This window comes from Astatotilapia calliptera, chromosome 7, assembly GCF_964374335.1.
Source record: "Astatotilapia calliptera chromosome 7, fAstCal68.1, whole genome shotgun sequence".
NCBI classification, from domain to species: domain Eukaryota; kingdom Metazoa; phylum Chordata; class Actinopteri; order Cichliformes; family Cichlidae; genus Astatotilapia; species Astatotilapia calliptera.
Window position 1 is genome coordinate 55,702,310 of NC_137428.1, and position 20,380 is coordinate 55,722,689.

Sequence of the window (20,380 nt, forward strand, 5' to 3'; positions counted from 1 at the left end):
GCTTACAGAGAATAGTCTGAAAATAAGAAAATATCCAGTGATCTGGGTGAAAATGTCATTTTGATACCAGAGGTCAAGAAAGAATGGCCATACCACTTTGATCTGATATGAAGGCAAAAATAGCTCAAATACTTAAGCTAAGGTATATATACGAGCATCTCTGAAAAATACAAGAACGCTTGGATCCATTGGAGGTATCAAAGATTCAGGCTAGTGGTGGTGTAAAGTTGTATGGGATTTTGTCTTAGGACACTTTGGGCTCCTTACTACCAACTGAGCATCATTTAAACACCACAGCCTGCTGATGGAATCTTTCAGCAGGATAACACACCATGCCACAAAGCTCAAATCATCTCAAACTGGTTTCTTAAACATGACAATGAGTTCACTGTACTCAAATTACCTCCACAGTCACTGGTAATTTTACCAATTTAAAAAAATAATTTTACAATTATTTCATTAATCGTATCATTACGTTCGCGTTTAAAATTGTTCATAGCATGAAACATCTGAAAATAATGTTTATGGGTGGACATAAACATAAACATAAACATAAACATACATACATACATCATCACATTATAGCCTACAGCAATAAAATGATCTCAACAGCGCCGCCCGATGGACAAAGGGGGACTAACATCACTGCACACGTTGCTAAAACGACAGTCCCGCTCTCTGCTGAAACTTTGGCGGCGCCACCATCAAGTCGCTCGTTGTGATACACAAGAGCTACCGAAGGGGCGGGCTTCTAGAATTAAACGGAAAATGTCGATTTGACTCCTCCTATCTTCCGTCGCCAGATCTTGTGAACAAAACAAACGAACAACAGTGACGCAGAGCCCTCTTTTTAAAAAACAATCTGGTTTCAGGAAGTAGCGATAAAGAGTTAAGAAACCAGACTCCTTTGTTACACGTTAGTAATCTAATAACGTTGCATTAAGTCGTACACAGCTCTGGTTAATTAAAGCGAATACTAAGAGCTCCACCGTAGTGAGCGGATATTTTTTAATTAGCATTTTTGTTCTTAATTATAGCTATGGCCATAACTAATAACGTTTAGCTTCGTAGTGGTTAGATTAAACTAATTCAGAACTTGTGCCACACATAAACCGTTCGTCCCTTCTCATGGGAGCCTCTTAGCTCCGTCTGGGTGTAATGACATGACCTGAACATAACAAATGTTATGCGGGGAGAAATTCTCAGGAAAGTACTGGGCGAGGGGCAAGTCAGCTAACAGACTGTGTGTTCAATGGACAGAGGCAGCGAAGACGACGCGCCTCCCGATGAAGATTGTGGATGCCATGCAGCCAGCACGGAAGACGGAGAGGTGGAGGTTACACCTGCATGCAGCCTTTCAGGTGGAGTTGCAGAAATTTTGGCCCACGGAATCTGGGGACTTTTGAATCAGGAACAGGAGAGGATGGCTGGCCCCACTATGTTTGGAGAGCAGGGAGATGTTGTTGATCCCCCCTCTGTGTCTCCCATCAGCCTTATGGATACCTGTGCTCCCTCCATATCCACCCTTCCCTCCTGCTCATACTCCTCCAGCCGTCACACCGACTTTTCCTCCTCATCTTCTTCTCCCTTGTCCTTGTCTCCACCCTTGCCTCCTTCCGTGGAGCTTTCAGCTGTGTTGACTGATACAAGATTGACCCTGGATGTGTACCGGGGAGGTGCAGCTGCATTGCCCCTCCTTTGGGAGTCCATCCCGGGGCAGCTGAAGGGCCTTCAGTACCTGAGGCTGGGCTCTGAGGAAAAAGCAGGGCTGGATGGTGCACTGGATGTCCTGTCCCATCTGACAAAGCTACGATCACTGGCTATTCGGGGTACTTTTTTCATAAATTTATTTCAGTGTCATCTGCTTGTCACCATACTTGTTTCATTGCATTTTAGTTGTTGCCTTTAGTTAAGTTAAACTATGTAATACTGTGTCATAGAATGATAATTCTTCTGTGATTCTCTGTCTTTTTCTTTTGCTCTAATTGCATTTTTCTTTCTAACTAAAGGACACTGTTTACATGACTCAAGGGGTGACCCCCTGCCTGGCCTCCTCACCACCTTACCAGCATCTGTTTCCTTACTTTCCCATCTGGTGCACCTGGATCTCTCCTTCAACCAGCTCTCCTGTTTACCATCCTGTCTGCTTAGCCTTTCCATGTTGTCCTCGTTGCTCCTCTGTCACAACCACCTCTCGGCTTTGCCCTCTGATATAAGCCAGCTTTCCTCCCTCACCTACCTCTCCCTCCTGGGGAATGAGCTGGTGTCTCTCCCCCCGGGTCTGGGTCAACTGAAAGCACTACAGACTCTGGATGTGTCAAATAACCTCCTCCAGGAGCTACCTGACGAAATTGGTTCACTGGAGGAGCTTGTTAAGCTGGAATTGTCCCAGAACAAGCTAAAGCAGCTACCAGAGAGCATGGGTAAGGGCATATGGGTGAGTGGGTGTGTCTAGTGAAAAATCACTTAATGTAAGATAAATTGGTTCCGGAGCAATTCAAAAAGAGTAACATTGTCTTTTTTTTGTTGCCCAGGTTCTCTCCTTTCACTCAGGGAACTTGTCATCTACAGCAATGACCTCCGTCTGATCCCACTCTGTCTGAACAAACTGCCTCTGCTTAAAATAGACGTCCGTGACAATCCCCTGGGACGACCTCCAACTCCTCCTCCTCTCTCTCCTACACCTGGTGAACAGAGAAAAACAGGAGCTTAAAATCGATTAGAGCTCAATGTATTTTGATCCTGAACATGCAGTGCTGAACTTTGTTTTTAGCATATTAACTGTGTTTTATTCTCACCAGATGAAGCAGAAACAAAACTCCCAGAACTGCACATTGGGTTTAATCAGCACAGGTACAGTGTCACTCATAGCAGGCTCATATTTTCTCATTCTTTGAAATAATACCGTTAGTTAAATTGATACAAGCTATATTTAAAAAAAAAAAAGGTTTGATGCTCCTTTTGCTCTTTAGTTTCTGCATTTCGTCTGCCGGGTGTCACGTGTTCCTCCCAGGGGGGGCTGAGCTGGTGTTCCCCCCAGGATGCATAGTGACAGCCACAAAACTGGCCTGGGCCGAGAAGAGGCCACAGCGAAAGTGGGTACAGCTGGAGGAGCATGAGATCCTTCTTAGTCATCCGCTGGAACTTCGTCCTCATGGAGTCACATTTTTAAAGGTATTTTAAAGCGTATAGGAACACTCCATAACTATTTAGTTATCATGATTTGGTAGTTTGTGATTTGCGGCTGTGGAGAAACCGAACTTTACCTCTGTTTACATATTTGTTTAGAACCTTAGTTATTTACGCACTCGGGTAAACATGACCAACCTAGTTCTTTTGTAATATTAGTTATACAGTCATCAGCCACTTTATTCGTTTCACCTTGTTAGTACCAGGTTTGACCCCCTGCCTTAATTCTTCATGGCATACATTCAGCACAGTGTTATACATTTTGGTACAAATTGACACAATAGCATCACACAGTTGCTGCAGATTTGTTGGCTGCACATCGATGATTCGAATCTCCCGCTCCACCACATCCTAAAGATGCTCTACTGGATTTAGATCTGGTGACTGTGGAGGCCATTTGAGTACAGTGAGTTCTTTGTCATATCCAAGAAACCAGTTGCTGGAAGCAGGAATCAGAAAATTGGTACACTGTGTTCATAAAGAGATTAGTCAGCAGTAAGACTTATGTAGGCTGTGGTGTTCAAATGATGCTTACTTGGTAGTAAGATGCCCAAAGTTTACCAAGAAAAGACTTCCCAAAAAACTCATCAGACCAGGCAATGTTTTTCCAGTTGTATTCTCAGTTTCCTGTTCTTAGCTGTGAGGTGTGGCACCTGATGTGGTCTTCCACTGCTGCTAACCATCTGCTTCAAGGTTTAATGTTTTGTTCATTCAGAGATGTTCTTCTGCATACTTGGTTGTAATGAGTAGATATTTGAATTACTGTTTCCTTCATATCAGCTCAAAGGAGTGTGGCTGTTCTCCTCTGGCCTCTGATATCAGTAAGGGATTGAGCAGGTGTACCTAATGAAGTGGCTGGTGAATGTATGTATCAAACCCTGGGCCATTTCTCTATGTTTGTTTGCACGTTAGGTTAGCAGGTGCCATAGGTGTGGATGTGAGGTAGATAATGGGCTTAAAATGCACAAAATAAAGCACTGTATGAATGTGTGAATGTGACTAGTAACTTGAGTGGTTTCCATCAAATATTTGCTATTTCCTATCTGTTTCTTTCTTGCACTTGCATGAGATAAATGCATCTCACCTCTAAAATGCTTACAGCCTGTTGAGGTATGTGTGCCATATCACCGGACGAAAAGAAAGGAGGTGGTGGTGCGGACGTTTGATGGACAGTCATGGAGTACTTTGCCCACTGAGCTAAGGAGAGGAAGTGAGAGCCATAGCAGTCGCCCTGGGGGACGTCCAGCCAGGGTAACCCATAAAACATGCTACTGCAAATGGATATTATTACAATTATTTTTTTGTCTTGGACAAACAGTATTACTATATTAGTGGTGAAACTGGCTTCTTTTTGTACCTTTAGCTGGCATGCTGCTCAGTGAACCACTTTTCTTGGTTTATGGCCGTGTCTCGCCCAGTAAAGGACAGCTGCTCTGTCACACCAGCCGGAGGCTTACTGGTGTCAAGTGCTGATCCTGGAGTAAAGCTTCACTTTCCTCCGGATTCCACAGTGGAGACTCGCACCATCACTTTACAGGTCAGCTAGCAGCAGTACCTACACATGATTGACATCACTGTTCTTGTCTGGTCTGCAAGACTTTGGTGTTTCCTGATTTGCAGGTGTTGCAGGTGTCTATGTCAGACGTGCAGGCGCTGTGCGGTGATCCTCAGGCCAGAGTCAGCCCCCTGCTTTGTCTCTCCCAGACTCCCAGCATGCATTTTCTACAGCCAATCAAAGTTCAGATTCCCCTGCCATCTGGTGTCACCGGTACATTAGGCCCTCCTGATGCTCACACATGTGTGTAATAACACATTAAATTAGTGTATATTAATGTTTTTCTCCCTTTCTTTGCAGGCCATACAGTTGATATGTCCTGTTTGCATCTGCTCCATGGAGATCCCACTGCCCAAACCTGGACTGACATCACAGCACAAGTCTCTCTCTATGTTACCCATTTGTATGCCATTTTCTACATTACGCATTTCTCCTGGTAAGGGTCAGCTCTATATCACCATAAAGCACTTTTGAAATGTAATTTACAGTGTAGGATTATAATGTGTGTACCACTACAGGTACTGGCTCTGGTATACTACACAGCGCTGCGTCAGTGGGGCGGTCAGGAAGATCTACCAGAGGTTAAAACAGTTCAAAGTCCAGTTCCTGGTCCTCCAGAGGAAAACTGATCCTTCACAGGTTCTGCTGCAGTGCTTACCTTCTAACAAGGTTTGTGGTGATTTTTCTTTTCCTGTGTTGTCACTGTGCACAGAGTCAGCCACTGTGGGTGGTGTCATAGCCTTGGTAGTGTATGACTTTGAACTGATTTGTTTCTGGTGTAAACTGCATGCTCAGGTGCTGAGCAATGGTTGTGGTGTTTCCTGCACAGGTAGAGAGCAGAATGCAGTCTTTGACAGAACAATATGATGGACCCCAGCCTTCAGACCTGTGTGACCTGCTGGAAGGAGAGCAGTTCTTTGCTGGCTTTGAAAGAGGCTTAGAAATCAGCACAGGTATGAAGCCTTAGAGAAACTTGTTTGAGGTTGATTTGGAGTTTTTATCAAATCTACTGTACTGATCACATGGTCGCCACTGCTCACACAGTGAGCTTAACTGGCAACCCTGATACAGATAAGTGGAAGAAGATGGATGGATGGTGTTTTTATATCATTAGTGAACAGAGCAGACTATACCATTATGGCATTTTCTCCTCTGAACTGTATTGTCAGCCAGGGTAACCAATCTAAGGGAGAAATCCCGTCGTCCTTCAGCACGTGTGGGGTGAAGTTGCCAGATATAGGAATCACAACCAAAATTTACATAATATTTGCAGCACATTCATAGATAACTATGTAATCAGATCAAAAAGCTTCATTTCTATGTTGCAATGGTTTCAGACTCAATATTTCATAGTTTGTTTTGGGCTTGGGTTAGGTCCTCTGTTCACTGTTTCACCTTCTGTGTGCATTTATTCTTCTCCTCTGCTCCCCTCCCTGCTTGTCACAGTGAAACAGACACATAGGAGCAAAGAAGGGGAGAAGAGGAACAGTTAAAACATGGCTCAAAATAACACAACCTATTTTGTTGCTGTAAAAAATTTTTTACCACCAAAGCGCTAAACCTTTTTAAATGTTTTGTTTGTGATGACATTTTCATTAACTTAAAGGTTACTTTTCCCCAGGAATACAATGTCGCTGTGTTTTGGAAATCGCGATTTGAAAATTAACTACTAGATTTGCACACGATAAACAGGACAAAGGTCATTTTAAAGGAGAATCAATTATCTTCTTGGACAAAAATTAAATATGTGTTTAAACCTATACAGATGATTCTTTTAAGGATTTAATCAATGCCAGGAGAAGGACTTTAGCTTGTTTGTCTTTTCTTCCGAGGTCTTATGATGTGCGGTTGTGTAATGATTGGCCTGACATAACTTTTTGTCTCACACTGATATTTCCCTGTTTTTTTCCAGATAGACCAGACTGTGTGGGGGGAAGACTCTGTTTCGAGTTTTACTCCAGCCTGAAGAATCTGAAGGAAGTTTATATCTGTTCAGCACAGGGTCAGAAGGGACCAGTGAGGGGGCAGGTAAGTCATAGACCCCCACCCCCCCACCACCACCACCACCATGCACACACTGTCTGCTTTATATTTAACTAGGAAAGCACATTTTTTTTAACTCACAGGCTTGCATGCAAATATGGTATATAAGAAAAAAACGGACTTTTCACAGTATAAATGAGCTTGAAGGTCACATCTGTGAAAGTGCCATCATGCACTTTATCCTTTAACATGCTTGTGCAGCAATTTCTACATGATGGGACCAGATGTGACCTACACTATTTTACAGGTTAAAACAATTCTATAATATTTACTGCTGTGATTTTTGTGATCCTGTCTTAGTGGTGTTGATTCAGTCCTGTGGTTTCTTTTTATTGTATTTTAGCTCATCATTTTCCTGTATGCTACATTGGAGCTGGAAAAAAATATTAGTTGCACCTTTCAAAACACTGCAGGTCCAGTCCTGGTAGCTCAGAATTGAATCAAAACTTGTGGTCAAGAGTTTTAGTCTATAGCAAAAGCTGAACACTTAATGTGAGGTATGGATTTTTAAGATAGCACAACATTACATACATAGACCCCACATACCTTTAAATCTGTTGGTTTAAAAAAATGTGTGGAAGCACATGGGAATTGATATAATTTCTCTATGAATGGCCTCAGAAGACCCCACTCTGTTAAAAGTAGACAGCTGAATGACCTTACCTTTGGGGAGACGAAGGTAAAGTAAATACTAAAAAAGATACACATTCTCTTGAGGCATATATCATCTTCTCAGTACTTCTCAGATGTCCCATGGCTTAGTTCAGAGATAATAAATCTCTTTTCACATGTTTTCTTTAGAGCAACATGAAGCCAAAGATAGCAAGAAAGTAGTTATCCCCAAATGTGTGTGGGAGGTGAGGTGTGCCTGATTTGCTTCACTGATATCTATCTGTGTGTCCTTTGTGCCAGGTACCTATTTAGGTGGACCTATAAATCCAAATTTTAAGCCTGACAGCTGAGATTTGTCAGAAGACTACACTTTCTTTAAAAATGGTTCTTTTACAGCTTGTACCTTCCTAGGATACCTAAAACAGTTGATTGAAAACTAATGAAATTCTCTGTTGCAATTGCTCACCATTAGAATATTAGATATTGGTGGTCTCTCTCCCATTATTTCCTAATGGATGTAGTGCAGTTTTTATGGAAAGGGGAATAAAAAGGAAAAAGCCTTCTGTTTTAGTTCCTTCTAGTAAACTCACTGGTGCTTCCTGTGTGCTTGTATATGTCTGGATAATGTCTGTTATGAGTAAGATATCCAAGGAGAAGACTTGTGCTCCTCGCATGGTGAATAAGAGAACATTTTTAACAGAGGCATCTATGTGGAGAACTGGTTTATTGACAAAGATCTGTCCTCGTCAGCTTTACTCTGTGGAGCTCACATGGGAATGCCGTAGTACCCTACTCAATCTTTACTGGCAACCCAACGAACATCAGTCTGGAACTGCAAGCGTGTTAGACAGAGAATTACACACTTCACCCACTTCACAATGATAATAAAGAATCGCATCAGTTTCGGCGTGGCAATAAAGAAACTCTTCCTCGCTGCCCTGCGGTGTGCTTGCTCCATTATTTGAGGGCAATTTTGGTTTAACTCAATAAACCGTGGACCCTGGGCTATCAATTTAAAGGAATTGTTATTCTAAACTGGAAACAGTGTAATCCAGCCTGTTTTTCCAAGGAACCACAGAGCGACCAACAACATAAAACTGTTCTCAGGGCCTGATATATAATACTTCTTGCCCAATGGAGTTTGTGTCTAAAGGAGATTAATTCCTAATAAATGTTCTTGTTGATTATAATGAATCACATTTAAAAAGGTAAATGTGCTTTCTGTGTTTTATGGTTAAACAGGTTTTGGACAACACTGATAATATGCTCTGCACCTCTGTTACAGGTGTCCTTTTATAGAGGGGAGATTCCCAGCAACCTGCCAGAGGAAGTAGCCAGAAAGAGGAAAGGACTCGACAGCCAGTGGCTTACAACTTTACCTCTAAGACTTCCTGTCAGTTGAAGAGATGGATCCTATTTTATTCTTATCTTAAAAGATGTTATTGCATGTAAAATGTTCTGTCTATATACATTATTATTAGTTTCTAAACTAGACTCTTGTTAGTACAGAAAAACGTTTTCTAAGCATTATTTCAGAGGAGGCTTTCTCCCTATGCTCTAAAGGGACCACTTTCTTTATTGTTCTTGTAGGCTCTAAACTCAGAGAACACTTTCATCATGGAGGAGGTCGAGTATCCTCCTCTGAACCTGGGTGACCCTGAGAGTGGCTACCTGACAGAAGCCAACCTGCTGTCCATCTCTCTTCAGATAGCACAAGACTGGCGTGTTATTGGCCTCAATCTGGGCTTGAGCTATCAAGAACTGGAACGCATCCAGTACAAGAACAGGTAGGACTGAACAATCATGTTCACTTAGAATTACTTAAGTGAAGACATTTGGCTTTTCCACGTGGAAGCTGCACATTTCAGTCGAGCTTGAAGGTGTTGATTTTAAATCAGTAATGTCAAATACATTTTTTTATGTTTTATGAACCTCCAAATAAGTCAGTAACTACTCTCAACTTTTAGGTGAGTGAATGAAGTGATAATCAGTGGTGCTCAAAAATACCCCTGAATGACAGAGTAGGAAATTCACTAGAGGGTTACCCAAGCAACCTCATTCTGAAATCTCTGTGATGTGTTCTGAGTGGATAGTTTTCTATGCAAAAGAAGTGTGTGTGAAAACATTACTCACTCTATCTATCTATCTATCTATCTATCTATCTATCTATCTATCTATCTATCTATCTATCTATCTATCTATCTATCTATCTATCTATCTATCTATCTATCTATCTATCTATCTATCTATCTATCTATCTATCTATCTATCTATCTATCTATCTATCTATCTATCTATCTATCTATCTATCTCAAATTCTTGTTAATAATATATGAATAATTTGGTAATGGGTGCCATATAAAAAATAAATATGTCAAACTAAGTCATTTACATTTTTAGCCAAGAGAGAGGTAAAAAAAAGAAAAGGAGGAAAGTACATTTGTTGAGTGAGTGATCACACATCATGGCACAGTCAAAGCTTTGCCAGGAACAAGATGGCGTGAGATGTATGTAACAGGAGGAAAATTCCCGGAGTGGGAGAGACATGCTAGTGAATTTTGATTGTTTTAATCTGCACTGCCATCACGAAGCCATCTGGGACACTGCAGGAGATTACACACAGGCTGATGCTCATCTGGCCCTCCCCCTTCTCCTCGTGTTCAGAAACCCTCTATTGATTCATCCTGGAGGTGGAAGAAAAACGCATTATGTATATGTATGTGTGTGTGCGTGTGTGTGTGTTTTTGCATTTGTGTGTAGGATTTTAATGTACGAATCTATTCACATTTTAATACTAATGTGCGTTAGATATAACAGGTATAACAGTAGGAGATTAGAGAGTTTACTGTGGGATTTGAACATATATTTCAGTGGTGTGTTTTCCTTCGCTACCAGGGACAATCTGGGTGCCTTGGTCCTGGACATGCTGTTTCACTGGGCCCGGGCGCAGAAGAACGAAGCACCCGGGGCAGTATCTCGGCTGGTGGCTGCTATGATCGAGAGCGGCCGGAGAGACCTGGCCGAAGAGATCGAGGACATTGTCAACATAGGAAAGAGAAAGTACACAGAGTCTTTGAGGAGAGTAGGTCTGGAAGCAGAGAGCTCCTCTCTGGGTGAAAAACAGCAGTAGATGAGCCCATGCTGGACACAGATGGCTGACTTACACTTGAGTGACCTGCTTGTTTACCGTGGGCCTCCACTATCTTGTTCTGTTGTCATCAACTGCAGAAGTGCACAATCATGATAACCGGCTATGTGCTGGTGGCACCTTTCATAAGCTCAACAGAGGAACAGGTAAAATGGATTTACTGTGTAATGGCCTATACCTTGTTTTTAACAAACCAACCCCCCAAGTATGTAAGCATCTAAAGCAGGGATGTTGAGCTCATTGTACCTGATGGCCATGCACAATCGACTTTGATCTTCATTTAAGTCATTTAATTATTTAATTTATTTTATTTAATGAATCTATTACCTTGGTGTAAAATGAAGGAACATGTGTTAGGAATAGTAGGAAGAGATGCTCAAAACGTAATAAAATGCAGTTAAAAGTCATAATTTTATGACCTCCTTAACATTTTCCAAAGCTGTCCAGCGGGTTGGATTGGAGTCTTTGCTGGGCAGATTTTGCCCCCTAGGCCTTATGTTTGACAGTCCTGATCAAAATCATCTTAAACTTTTGACTCCATATCTCAAATCTTTAACTTTTTATATATTTGTTTTCTTTAGCACTTTATAAATGTGTCTCATTCATTTAAAAAAACATCTCATTATTTCAAACCATAATTTCACTATAATTTTGAAAGAGCATTTCATGTTTTTGATTCAGAATCAAATTATAATAACAAACTATAATTATTTTTGAAATATACCAATGACTGGATCTATTAATGTTGTTTTTTTTTTAATTTCTGGTACCTGTTCAGACAGCAAACAGCTCTGAGACCTGTGAGAGCATGTTACAGGACTGCACTAAAACTGCAAACATAAGCCATTTTTACAGCTGATTACATTTCCTCCTTGTGTGCCTTTGGTCACTGAATAATCAGTTTAGCTGCAGCACAATCTCAGTATGATATGAGGACGTTAGAGCTTTGTAATGTATGAATGTACACTTTTTTAATATGTCTTATAAGTAAAACTGGGATATAATTTTTTGTACTTGTCAGCTGTTTTTCTTTCTTTGGTCGTGACTCACTCATTTATTGCCGCACGCTCAGCCCCAATATTTCAGCTCCTGCCATTTTTTTTCTATTTCGGTATTCAAGGTCACTGTGATGTGATGAAGCGTCACCATGACGCCGACTCCCATCCCCCATTGCTACAACTTTACCTCCTGCACTTCCACTACACGCCACTAGAGGCCCCCATTTTTAAAATCCTCTTTTCTGTTTTTTTTTCTATTTCACTCCATCGCTTTCCCTCCCTCCCTCCCTCCCTGCCCGCCTGCCTTCACTCCCACCTCCTCTACCTCCCTCCGCCGGACTGAACCGCTAGTAACGCCGGTAGGTAAACCACTGTGGGTTTCTCAGCTGAAGATACAGAGAGTAAAGGCTTTGATTTCATACCGCAGCACCACCGAGGAGACAGCGGAAGCGGCTCTGTGTGTCTGGTATGTACATAACGGGATGCAGGCAGAGCCTTGCGCTTCTCACCGTCTGGTATCTGACTCACAAAATGTGCCTGTTTGCCTAGAGCCGTTGAAATCTCACCTGGGAATAGGGTAAAAGGCTGCACGTTGAGCTTAAATGTGTAAAACGGCACAGGAGAGATGGGGTATTAGCTTGCTTGAATGTGAGTTTGTCGCGTATTCATGGTCAGTAAATAATTTTCCGTTATGTGGTAAGCCGAGGATTTTGGGTTTTTTTGTTATCCTGTGCTGGTTTTAAAGATGTTTAGTTCATAGCCGGGCCTATTGCAGACTAACGTTATGTCTGGCCCACCGTTATGAAACAGCGGAATAACCGTTACACCGGTGGTCGGTAATATGCCTTCTCATATTTGGCCCACAAACCGCGCACACAGGTGCAACCGGGGTACGTGCAGTGCTGCAGACAAATGATGGGGTTTGTTTAAATTTTAATGCCTTGAACGCAAATATTAGCTTCTTTGATATTTGGTTATTACGGTAGAAACGGGTCAGAGTCCGTCTTCTGCCGGCTTCTCCTCCATAGTGACGGTGTTATCATGTGGGCTGGGATTGTAGTAGTGAACCCATTTAAACCCACCTACCCTTTTTTTAACTGGCAGAGAAAAGTAAAAGCTGCTCCTCTTTGACTCTGACAAGGCACACGTTGCATCTGGTTAAACGCTAACTTAGGACCACTTCTAGAAAGATCCAGCATTTTAAAGAATCTGCAAAATTAGGTAATGGCATTATTGCTGAAAAGGATACATAACGGAGGCCATTCCCATAGTACCCACTCACTTTACTGTGACTCCTCGCTCTTCCGTCTGGGGCCCCAAACTCCCTTCAGTGCACACATAAGGTAACATTTAGCTGCTGAGTGTGCTGACATGTACATGAAAAACCAGCACGTTTTTCAGATGAACAGCATTTGTAGTGGAGAAGTAGTCCAAACAAAGCATCTTTACTGCTTGAAATAATTCATGAGGTGAGCCACTCTTGAGTATAGGGTGTCATTCCTGTGCTTTCCACTGGATCTATCACACCTGTATGTCTGTGATACACATGACTTGGCATTACATTCATTCAGAAAACTGCAAGTTTTCAGCCTTCCCTGAAAGTACGCTAAAATGTCTAGGCAAGGACCGATAAATATCACTAATGTATGTGCACCGAATGGAGAATGAAGTGTAGTGGTACTGATGGTGGGGGACAGTACTGTAAATTGTAAGCAGATACTTTAAAGCTGAATCTGGACCAACAATAGCATGATTATTCCTTTATCGAGGTTGTAGGAAAGGTGAGATGTAAGCAGAACTGAAGAGACGGGAGAGAAAAGCCCCGTGTGACTGGAAACTGGGCCACAAGGGAGACAGTTGGTGCCAGAGGAGGGACTAAACAACGGCATTCGTTGGCAAAGAAGCGGGTATTTTTTGCAGCCTGAAACCTGTGGACTCTTGGTTCCCATCTCCAGCAGGTGTTTCCAACAATGCATGCTCTGTGTGTCAGTTTTAATGGCCCCAAAGAGCACTGCCACTGACAGAGATGATTTGTGCCAAGATCACAACTCCCACCCCTCCTTTTTGTAAATGGAGATTGCGAGAGAGCTTTCATAAGTAGGCATTAGATTTATAATCCCGATGCAGTAGGGAAGAGGGAGTAGCAATCAGATTTATCTGTGACACCACAAATTTCATCCCTTGTTTCTGCACTTTTGTCCAAAAATAGCCAAAATACAAGCAGCTGATGCTTCATGGTGAAAACAGTAGATGTTGCTTTTAGTGTAGTAAGGAAATTTAAACTCGGTCATCAAATATGCTCTAATATCTATATAGAAGTCAGCCGAATGATAACATGTTGAAGCAGCTTTGCAGTAAACTTAACCGAATTCATAAATTAAAAATGAGGAAAATCTTGTCCCTGGAAGAAACTGGACAGATTGAGTTTATATTAGGTGTGACCTCTGTGCTCTTGCAGCTCAGAAAAGTACTCGACATCTGATAGAGAATTGCAAAAATCCCCTTGTCCCCCTCCTCTCTCCTTGGATGCCTCAGAGTGTGCATCTGATTCATCAGATCATTTCTTGTGAGACAGATGGATCGGTAACAACAGCCTGCGCTGAGCTAATGACGATGGCCTGTTTGACTTTCGTGCGTTTCTGTTTTTTCATCCAACCATAGTCACGTTAGCTGAGCACTTACTACCACTGCACTTTGTCATTGTTGCTGCTTACTTCCTTTTATGCTTCATGCTCAGTCAGCAAGACCTCTATCCTGCTGCCACTTGGGAGAGGAGAAGTAGCCCAGGCTCTGTGGCAGATGAGGGAATTATGCTTGTAGCTGATTTAAATGATAGGAATATCATTTGCATTCTACTTATCTGACATTACTAATGTCACTTGCATAATGATCCAATGTCTTTTCTGTGCTTGCTGCATTATTATTTGAAATATTTGTATTAGATTAAAAAAAAAGGCTTCAGTATGGCACACCTTTGTTAGGATTACGTGGATGGAAGCACTAAATTTCACACATATTTCTTAGGTAGGTTGTTCCCATGTTCTTGTTTCTCTATGGCAGCATTTTTTGTCCCGTTCCTGAAGTGAGAATAGGGGTCAGAAACTCAACTGTTATCTGTCTCAGTCTGAGCCTTGACTCTCTTCGAGGCTGTTAATCAGAAACGTCTAGCGGGTGGTTTTATGGGGCCGGCTTAAGTTGTTCAGCTCAAGGTTCTGCTTGAGTTGCATAATCATGTATTGTTTACTTATGAGTGCTTATCAGTTTCAGTAGTCCAAACTCAAAATATGACCTTAGTGTGAACACTCTCTGTGCGAGTGTGTGTGTGTGTCAGAGAGATGCTTCGAGTCACTTTTACTTGGCTGATTTGATTAAGTTTTCACTTTTGTCTCATTTTTTGCTTTTAAGTTGTTTTCCAGAAGACCTTAGAACTGAAGAAGCTTCTCGGATGAGAGGTGAAACGTCTTCAAGTAACTTAAAGAAGTCCAGAAGCTTTTCTTTGCAAGCTCCTTTGACTTTTCCAGAAGTAATTCACTTCCTTGATCGATAAATCAACATCGTGCCTGCCTATAAAAGATTTTGTTGGCCGCCAAAGAGGAAACCCTGGATTGTAAATGTCTTTTGTTTTTTTAAGTGGGGTTTCATTTACTCAAGCTTAAAATGTAGTTTTGTTTTTCAAATGGCAAATGTTGGAAAATGTTGCTGTGAAGTAAGGTAACACAGACGCTTAGCTTGAACTGTATGTGGATTAAAAGTTCTTGTGTGTACAATGAGCATGAAAAATCCCTGTTTATGTGAACTACAAATGAGGCACCGCTTTGTTATTTTCCGCTTATGCTGTGCAAAGAACAGCATAAGAAGTATGAGCAGTGTCTCTTGCTGTGAACACTGCACACTGGTCCTAGTTGTTTCCACACAGACTCCAATTGTCATGACAAGACAGCGCAGCCACGCTATGGCTAGGGGTCAGATGGATGCTGGAGCAGACATAGCTGTGGCGTGTGGCTGAAGTGAAGTCGACAAAAAAAGCTGCAGGCAGTGTAGAGAAGGAGGAAGATGTCAGTTTCGTGGCTTTCATTTAATATTCAGTCCTGTTACTAACCAAATGTATAGCCACTTTTAAATTCAGCTTATATCCCCACTGCTGGCCGTAGCGTTAATATGCCTATGTTCGCGAGGAAGTCAGCGAGAGAAAAACAAAAGGAGCATGCAGCACAGTGGAAATGTGGGCGCAGTGTCGCTGCTCGGCGAGAAAACAGTTAAAGGAAGATGAGCGATGGAGGTGGGTTGTGAAGTTGCCTGTGTTTGGCTCCAAGGAGCAGTGAGGACAACGCCCAGGCAACAGACACCAGAGACAGCTCGCTGACCTGCTCTAAACCAATTCCCCCCCCCTTTCTTCCCTCTTCCACCTCTGGAGCAGCTAGCAGGGGCCTCAAGTCCACATCCAAACTAAACACACCAGACTGCAGCTGCATTCGTGCCCTCTGTAAACCGAAACATCACCTCGTGCTGCGAAATGTCTCTGAAAGCGGATCCGAGGAATTAGTGATATTGGTGTTGTGCAACTGTAAGCATTTGTACTTCACTAAGAAGCCCACAAGTCAGCAAAGATCTGTGACGGAAAAGCTGCGTTTGAGAGTCGTGACTCGTGACTGAGGGAAGTGATGGGGGAGGGTTGGTGAGAGGGAGAGAGCAGGAGAGGGAGAGAAGGCAGCGGAGTGCACATGTAGAGGCAGGTTGTGATTGGTGGATGAAGGGGGAGGAGAGAATGAAAGGGGAAATGGGAAGCATCCTTTTAAACTGAAGGCATTCTGTACCAAAAATAGGGTGCATCTTATCCACTGCAGACATATTTTATCTAGGTTTTTTTTTTTTTTCATAATTACTGTTTTAGCCTGCAGAGGGTTGAGCTTCCTCTATAGCACCTCAGGTTGACAATGAAAGCATGAAAAGCATGGAAAGGCATGAAAACATGAACATTCAAGGACACGCATGCTGCACAGATGTTTGGCTGGTGACAGAGTTGTTTAGCAGTTAGTAATCAGTCTGCATTAATGGCTAAAGCTCTCTCAAATCTACATTTACATTTATGGGATTAGTCTTGCTTTTTCATAACATGTTGATAGTTTTAAGTATTAATGGCACACATTGATTTATTGTCTTTCATCATGTAAAACGAAACACATTTAAGTTTGTCCAGTGTGAAAGAGTTTGTCAACAGGACCTTCTTATGGCAATATAGCTATCAAAGTTGAGGAGACATTTTATCAAACCTCCACTTTTACCAAAGACCTACATTGCTGTGCTAAAGTCTCGAGCCACCCCTCAGGAAATTGGAAATAGATGCAATGGTTTGTGCGGCACAAATGGAAAAACAGTATATTAGGCAAAAACAATTCTAATGAGCCTGAAAGACAATATTTGAGACAAGCAAATCTATTCTTTAATGTAACCTGAACTCAGTCAAGCTTTTTCGTAATGTATTTAAGTAGACTTCAGGAATAGTTCTCCAGGCTTCCTGAAGGACATTCAGAGCTCTTCTTTGGATGTTGGCTGCTTTTGTTACAATCTCAGTTAAAATGATCCCACACTGCTACGATAATGTTGAAGTCCAGACTCTGGGGAGGCCAGTTAATGACTGATAGTGGTTCATTGTGTGTTTTCTACCCAGTTGTGCTTTTACTCCATTGTAATGCTAATTGTGTTCGATCAAAATCTGTCACTATTTTTCTGTATTAATAATTGTATAATTACCCAACACCACTGGCTGAAATGCAGTCCTGAACTATGACAGAGCCTCCACCATGTTTTATAGATGACTGTAGACGCTCTCTGCACCAACTCTCCTAACTTCTTCTGTACATTTTGATGATGATTTGAACAAAAATTGTAAATATGGATTCATCACACCATAAGACCTGTTGCTACTAATTTTCAGTCCAGATCTTGAGTCATTTTGTCATGTTCGCCCTGTTTTCCTTCCATAAGAAGGCCTTGTTAACAGCCACCATTTCTTATGAGGCTTCAGTGATGCTTAGATCAGCTGAAGTGTCACGGCTGCCGAGGCGAGCCGTGTGGAATAAATGAGGATCCAAGCGCAGGCAGTCATAGAGGAGTGAAGGTGATTTATTGAACACAAAAGAATGTGGACAAACAGCAAACGGGGCTCGAACTGAACTAAACTGGGAAACAACTAAACTACAGAGCACAAACCTGAATGAAAACGAGCAGAGGAGGATGACGATGAACAGCAGGGAGAAGACATGGTGGATACACAGACTGACACTGAGTAATACAGACGAACCGGCAACAGGCAGGAGAACACACAGGGCTTAAATACACACACACACACACACACACACACACACACACACACACACACACACACACACACACACCAGTAATCAGGGGATGAGAGACAGGAGAGCAACACAGCTGGGAGGAATCTGGGCTGACGGGACAGGGGAAACGTAAACTGATCACACTCACATACGACACGGACCTTCACAATAAAACAGGAAACTCAGATACATGGAACCAGACAAGACATTGAACTAAACAGACAGATTCACAAACAGATGGGGAGACACCATAGACAGACAGGTACAGACGCAGACTTAGAGGCAGATCGAAAATAACAGAACTTAAACAATCATCATCTAGAAAATGATAAACTAAAAGCGCTGGGTCACCGACCCAGGACCATGACAGTACCCCCCCCAAGGGCTGGCACCAGACAGCCCAGCAGAAACGAAAAAACGGACCAACACAAAACAGAAAACAACCCGACCAGGGCGGGCGGAGGGGGCCCAGGACGGAGGGACAGAGTCCAAAAAAGGCCCAGATGGTCAAGTTCAGGAGGCCGACCATGCGAATGGCAACGGGGCAGGTCCGGATGCCGGCCGCGCAGTAGGCAGTGGCGTGGAAACAGTTCTGGGGGCCGACCGTGCGGACGGCAGTGGCGGCGTCCAGGAGGGCGTCCACGGTGGCGGAGATGCCCAACAAGCGGCCTGGCAGATGACCGACAATGTGGAGGTGGTAGTAGGGGACCTGAAGGCTGCGTGGCCCCTGCAGCCCCAGGCGAGGCGGAAGCTGAGGCTGGACCAGGCGAGGCGGAAGCTGAGGCTGGACCAGGCGAGGCGGAAGCTGAGGCTGGACCAGGCGAGGAGGATGAAGACGAGGATGCTGGAGCCGGACCAGACTGCAGCTGGTGATGAGACTGCAGCTGGTGATGAGACTGCAGCTGGTGATGAGACTGCAGCTGGTGGCTGGACGGGCTCCTCGGGCCCCCCGGCTGACGAGGCAGAAGGCTGGACGGGCTCCTCCGGCCCCCCAGCAAAAACAGTCACAGAACCAGTGGGCACTGGAGCCCCTGGCAGGAACGCAACAGGACCAGCAGGCGCACGGGCCCCTGGCAGGAACGCAACAGGACCAGCAGGCGCACGGGCCCCTGGCAGGGACGCAACAGGACCAGCAGGCGCACGGGCCCCTGGCAGGGACGCAACAGGACCAGCAGGCGCACGGGCCCCTGGCAGGGACGCAACAGGACCAGCAGGCGCACGGGCCTCTGGCAGGGACGCAACAGGACCAGCAGGCGCACGGGCCTCTGGCAGGGACAGAACAGGACCAGCAGGCGCACGGGCCTCTGGCAGGGACAGAACAGGACCAGCAGGCGCACGGGCCTCTGGCAAACACATAGCGGCCTGCAGCTGCGCAGAGCATTGACCCTGCTCAGGCAGCGACAGCCGGGTGCAGTCCTCAGCTGGCTTCTTAAACTCCAGGGGTCCAGAGTCTGATGGGGGCTGAAACCCAGCCTCTGGGAAGGCCCTGGAGTGCATCTCAGTCTCAGAACTGGCCAGCCTTTGAGGAATGTTGACATTATCATTAGGTTTGACGCTCTGCTTAGAACAAACGGATGAAACCCAGTTCCTTTTAGATTGATTTGACTGGGCTTGTTGTACCGGAGTAGCAAGTGACACAGGGTGCAGGGCTAGTGGCTGCTGAACAGGAGGCTGAACTGAGGGTGACTGAAACAATGGTTGGGATGACGGCGGTGGTGGAATTGGAGACTGAGCTTGAGGCCGGGCGGCTAACTGAGCTGGAGGCCGGGCGGCTAACTGAGCTGGAGGCCGGGCGGCTAACTGAGCTGGAGGCCGGGCGGCTAACTGAGCATCCGGTTGCAGTTCAAAAGAATAAACAGTCCTGGTATTATCAGAGCTGGTGTTAATTGTCTCTGGGATATATGCCACAGTTTTAGCAGACCCTGGGTTAGCTGACATGGGTTTAACAGGTTCAGAAGAACAACAGCCCTTTGCTTTCGCTGAAGTCTTAAAAATGCCAACCTGGGAGAGATCAGTTATCACGAAGGTAGGTAAGCTTTGTGAATTAGCTCCCACTGACACACCCCGAACAACCCCAGAAGAAAAAGTCTTACAGTTCAGATTGGAGCCGTTATCCTTTTTACTCACCACAGTCGGCCGCTCTGATATCCTGGGGTCCGACTGTGGTGAGGGGCGTCGACGGCGTGAGTGCCGTTTCCCATTTGAAGGCTGGACCGACGGGCCGGGCAGGACACTCTCCGTCGGGTCAGGGAGTGAAGCATGAGTTGCAGAGTGGGTGGTAGCAGGGGGGAGAAGATGAAGCTCGTTCAGAACGAAATTCTGTGTGAGCGGGTGAAGTGAGCTGAGCAACCAGGGGAGACCAGAAACTAAGCGCTGTAGCCGAACAGCTGTGCCTTGGCGGAATTCTCTCCCCTCATGCTCGAGCCATAAGTTAATTAATCTGTCCACCGAGTAAATAATGTCCTCCCGGAGCTCCTCGGGCGGGTTGACTGCTGCT

General features: G+C 44.0%; 2 protein-coding genes across 2 annotated transcripts in view; both read left to right on the plus strand.

Annotated features, from left to right (window-relative positions):
- pidd1 (p53-induced death domain protein 1) lies at positions 1-11,556 on the plus strand. The gene is made up of 15 exons (XM_026175738.2): positions 1-1,829; positions 2,010-2,423; positions 2,535-2,687; positions 2,802-2,853; positions 2,973-3,174; positions 4,291-4,440; positions 4,553-4,726; positions 4,810-4,957; positions 5,045-5,180; positions 5,263-5,413; positions 5,574-5,697; positions 6,657-6,772; positions 8,685-8,792; positions 8,990-9,186; positions 10,295-11,556. Exons 1-15 carry the CDS (start codon positions 1,253-1,255, stop codon positions 10,527-10,529), a joined length of 2,937 nt encoding a protein of 978 aa, XP_026031523.2. The 5' UTR covers positions 1-1,252; the 3' UTR covers positions 10,530-11,556.
- The window catches only part of slc25a22a (solute carrier family 25 member 22a), a 22,541-nt gene continuing 12,691 nt past the window's right edge, over positions 10,531-20,380 (plus strand). The window contains exon 1 of the mRNA XM_026175739.2: positions 10,531-12,011. The gene's annotated coding sequence lies outside the window, so the exon portion shown is untranslated. The remainder of the gene's footprint in view (positions 12,012-20,380) is intronic.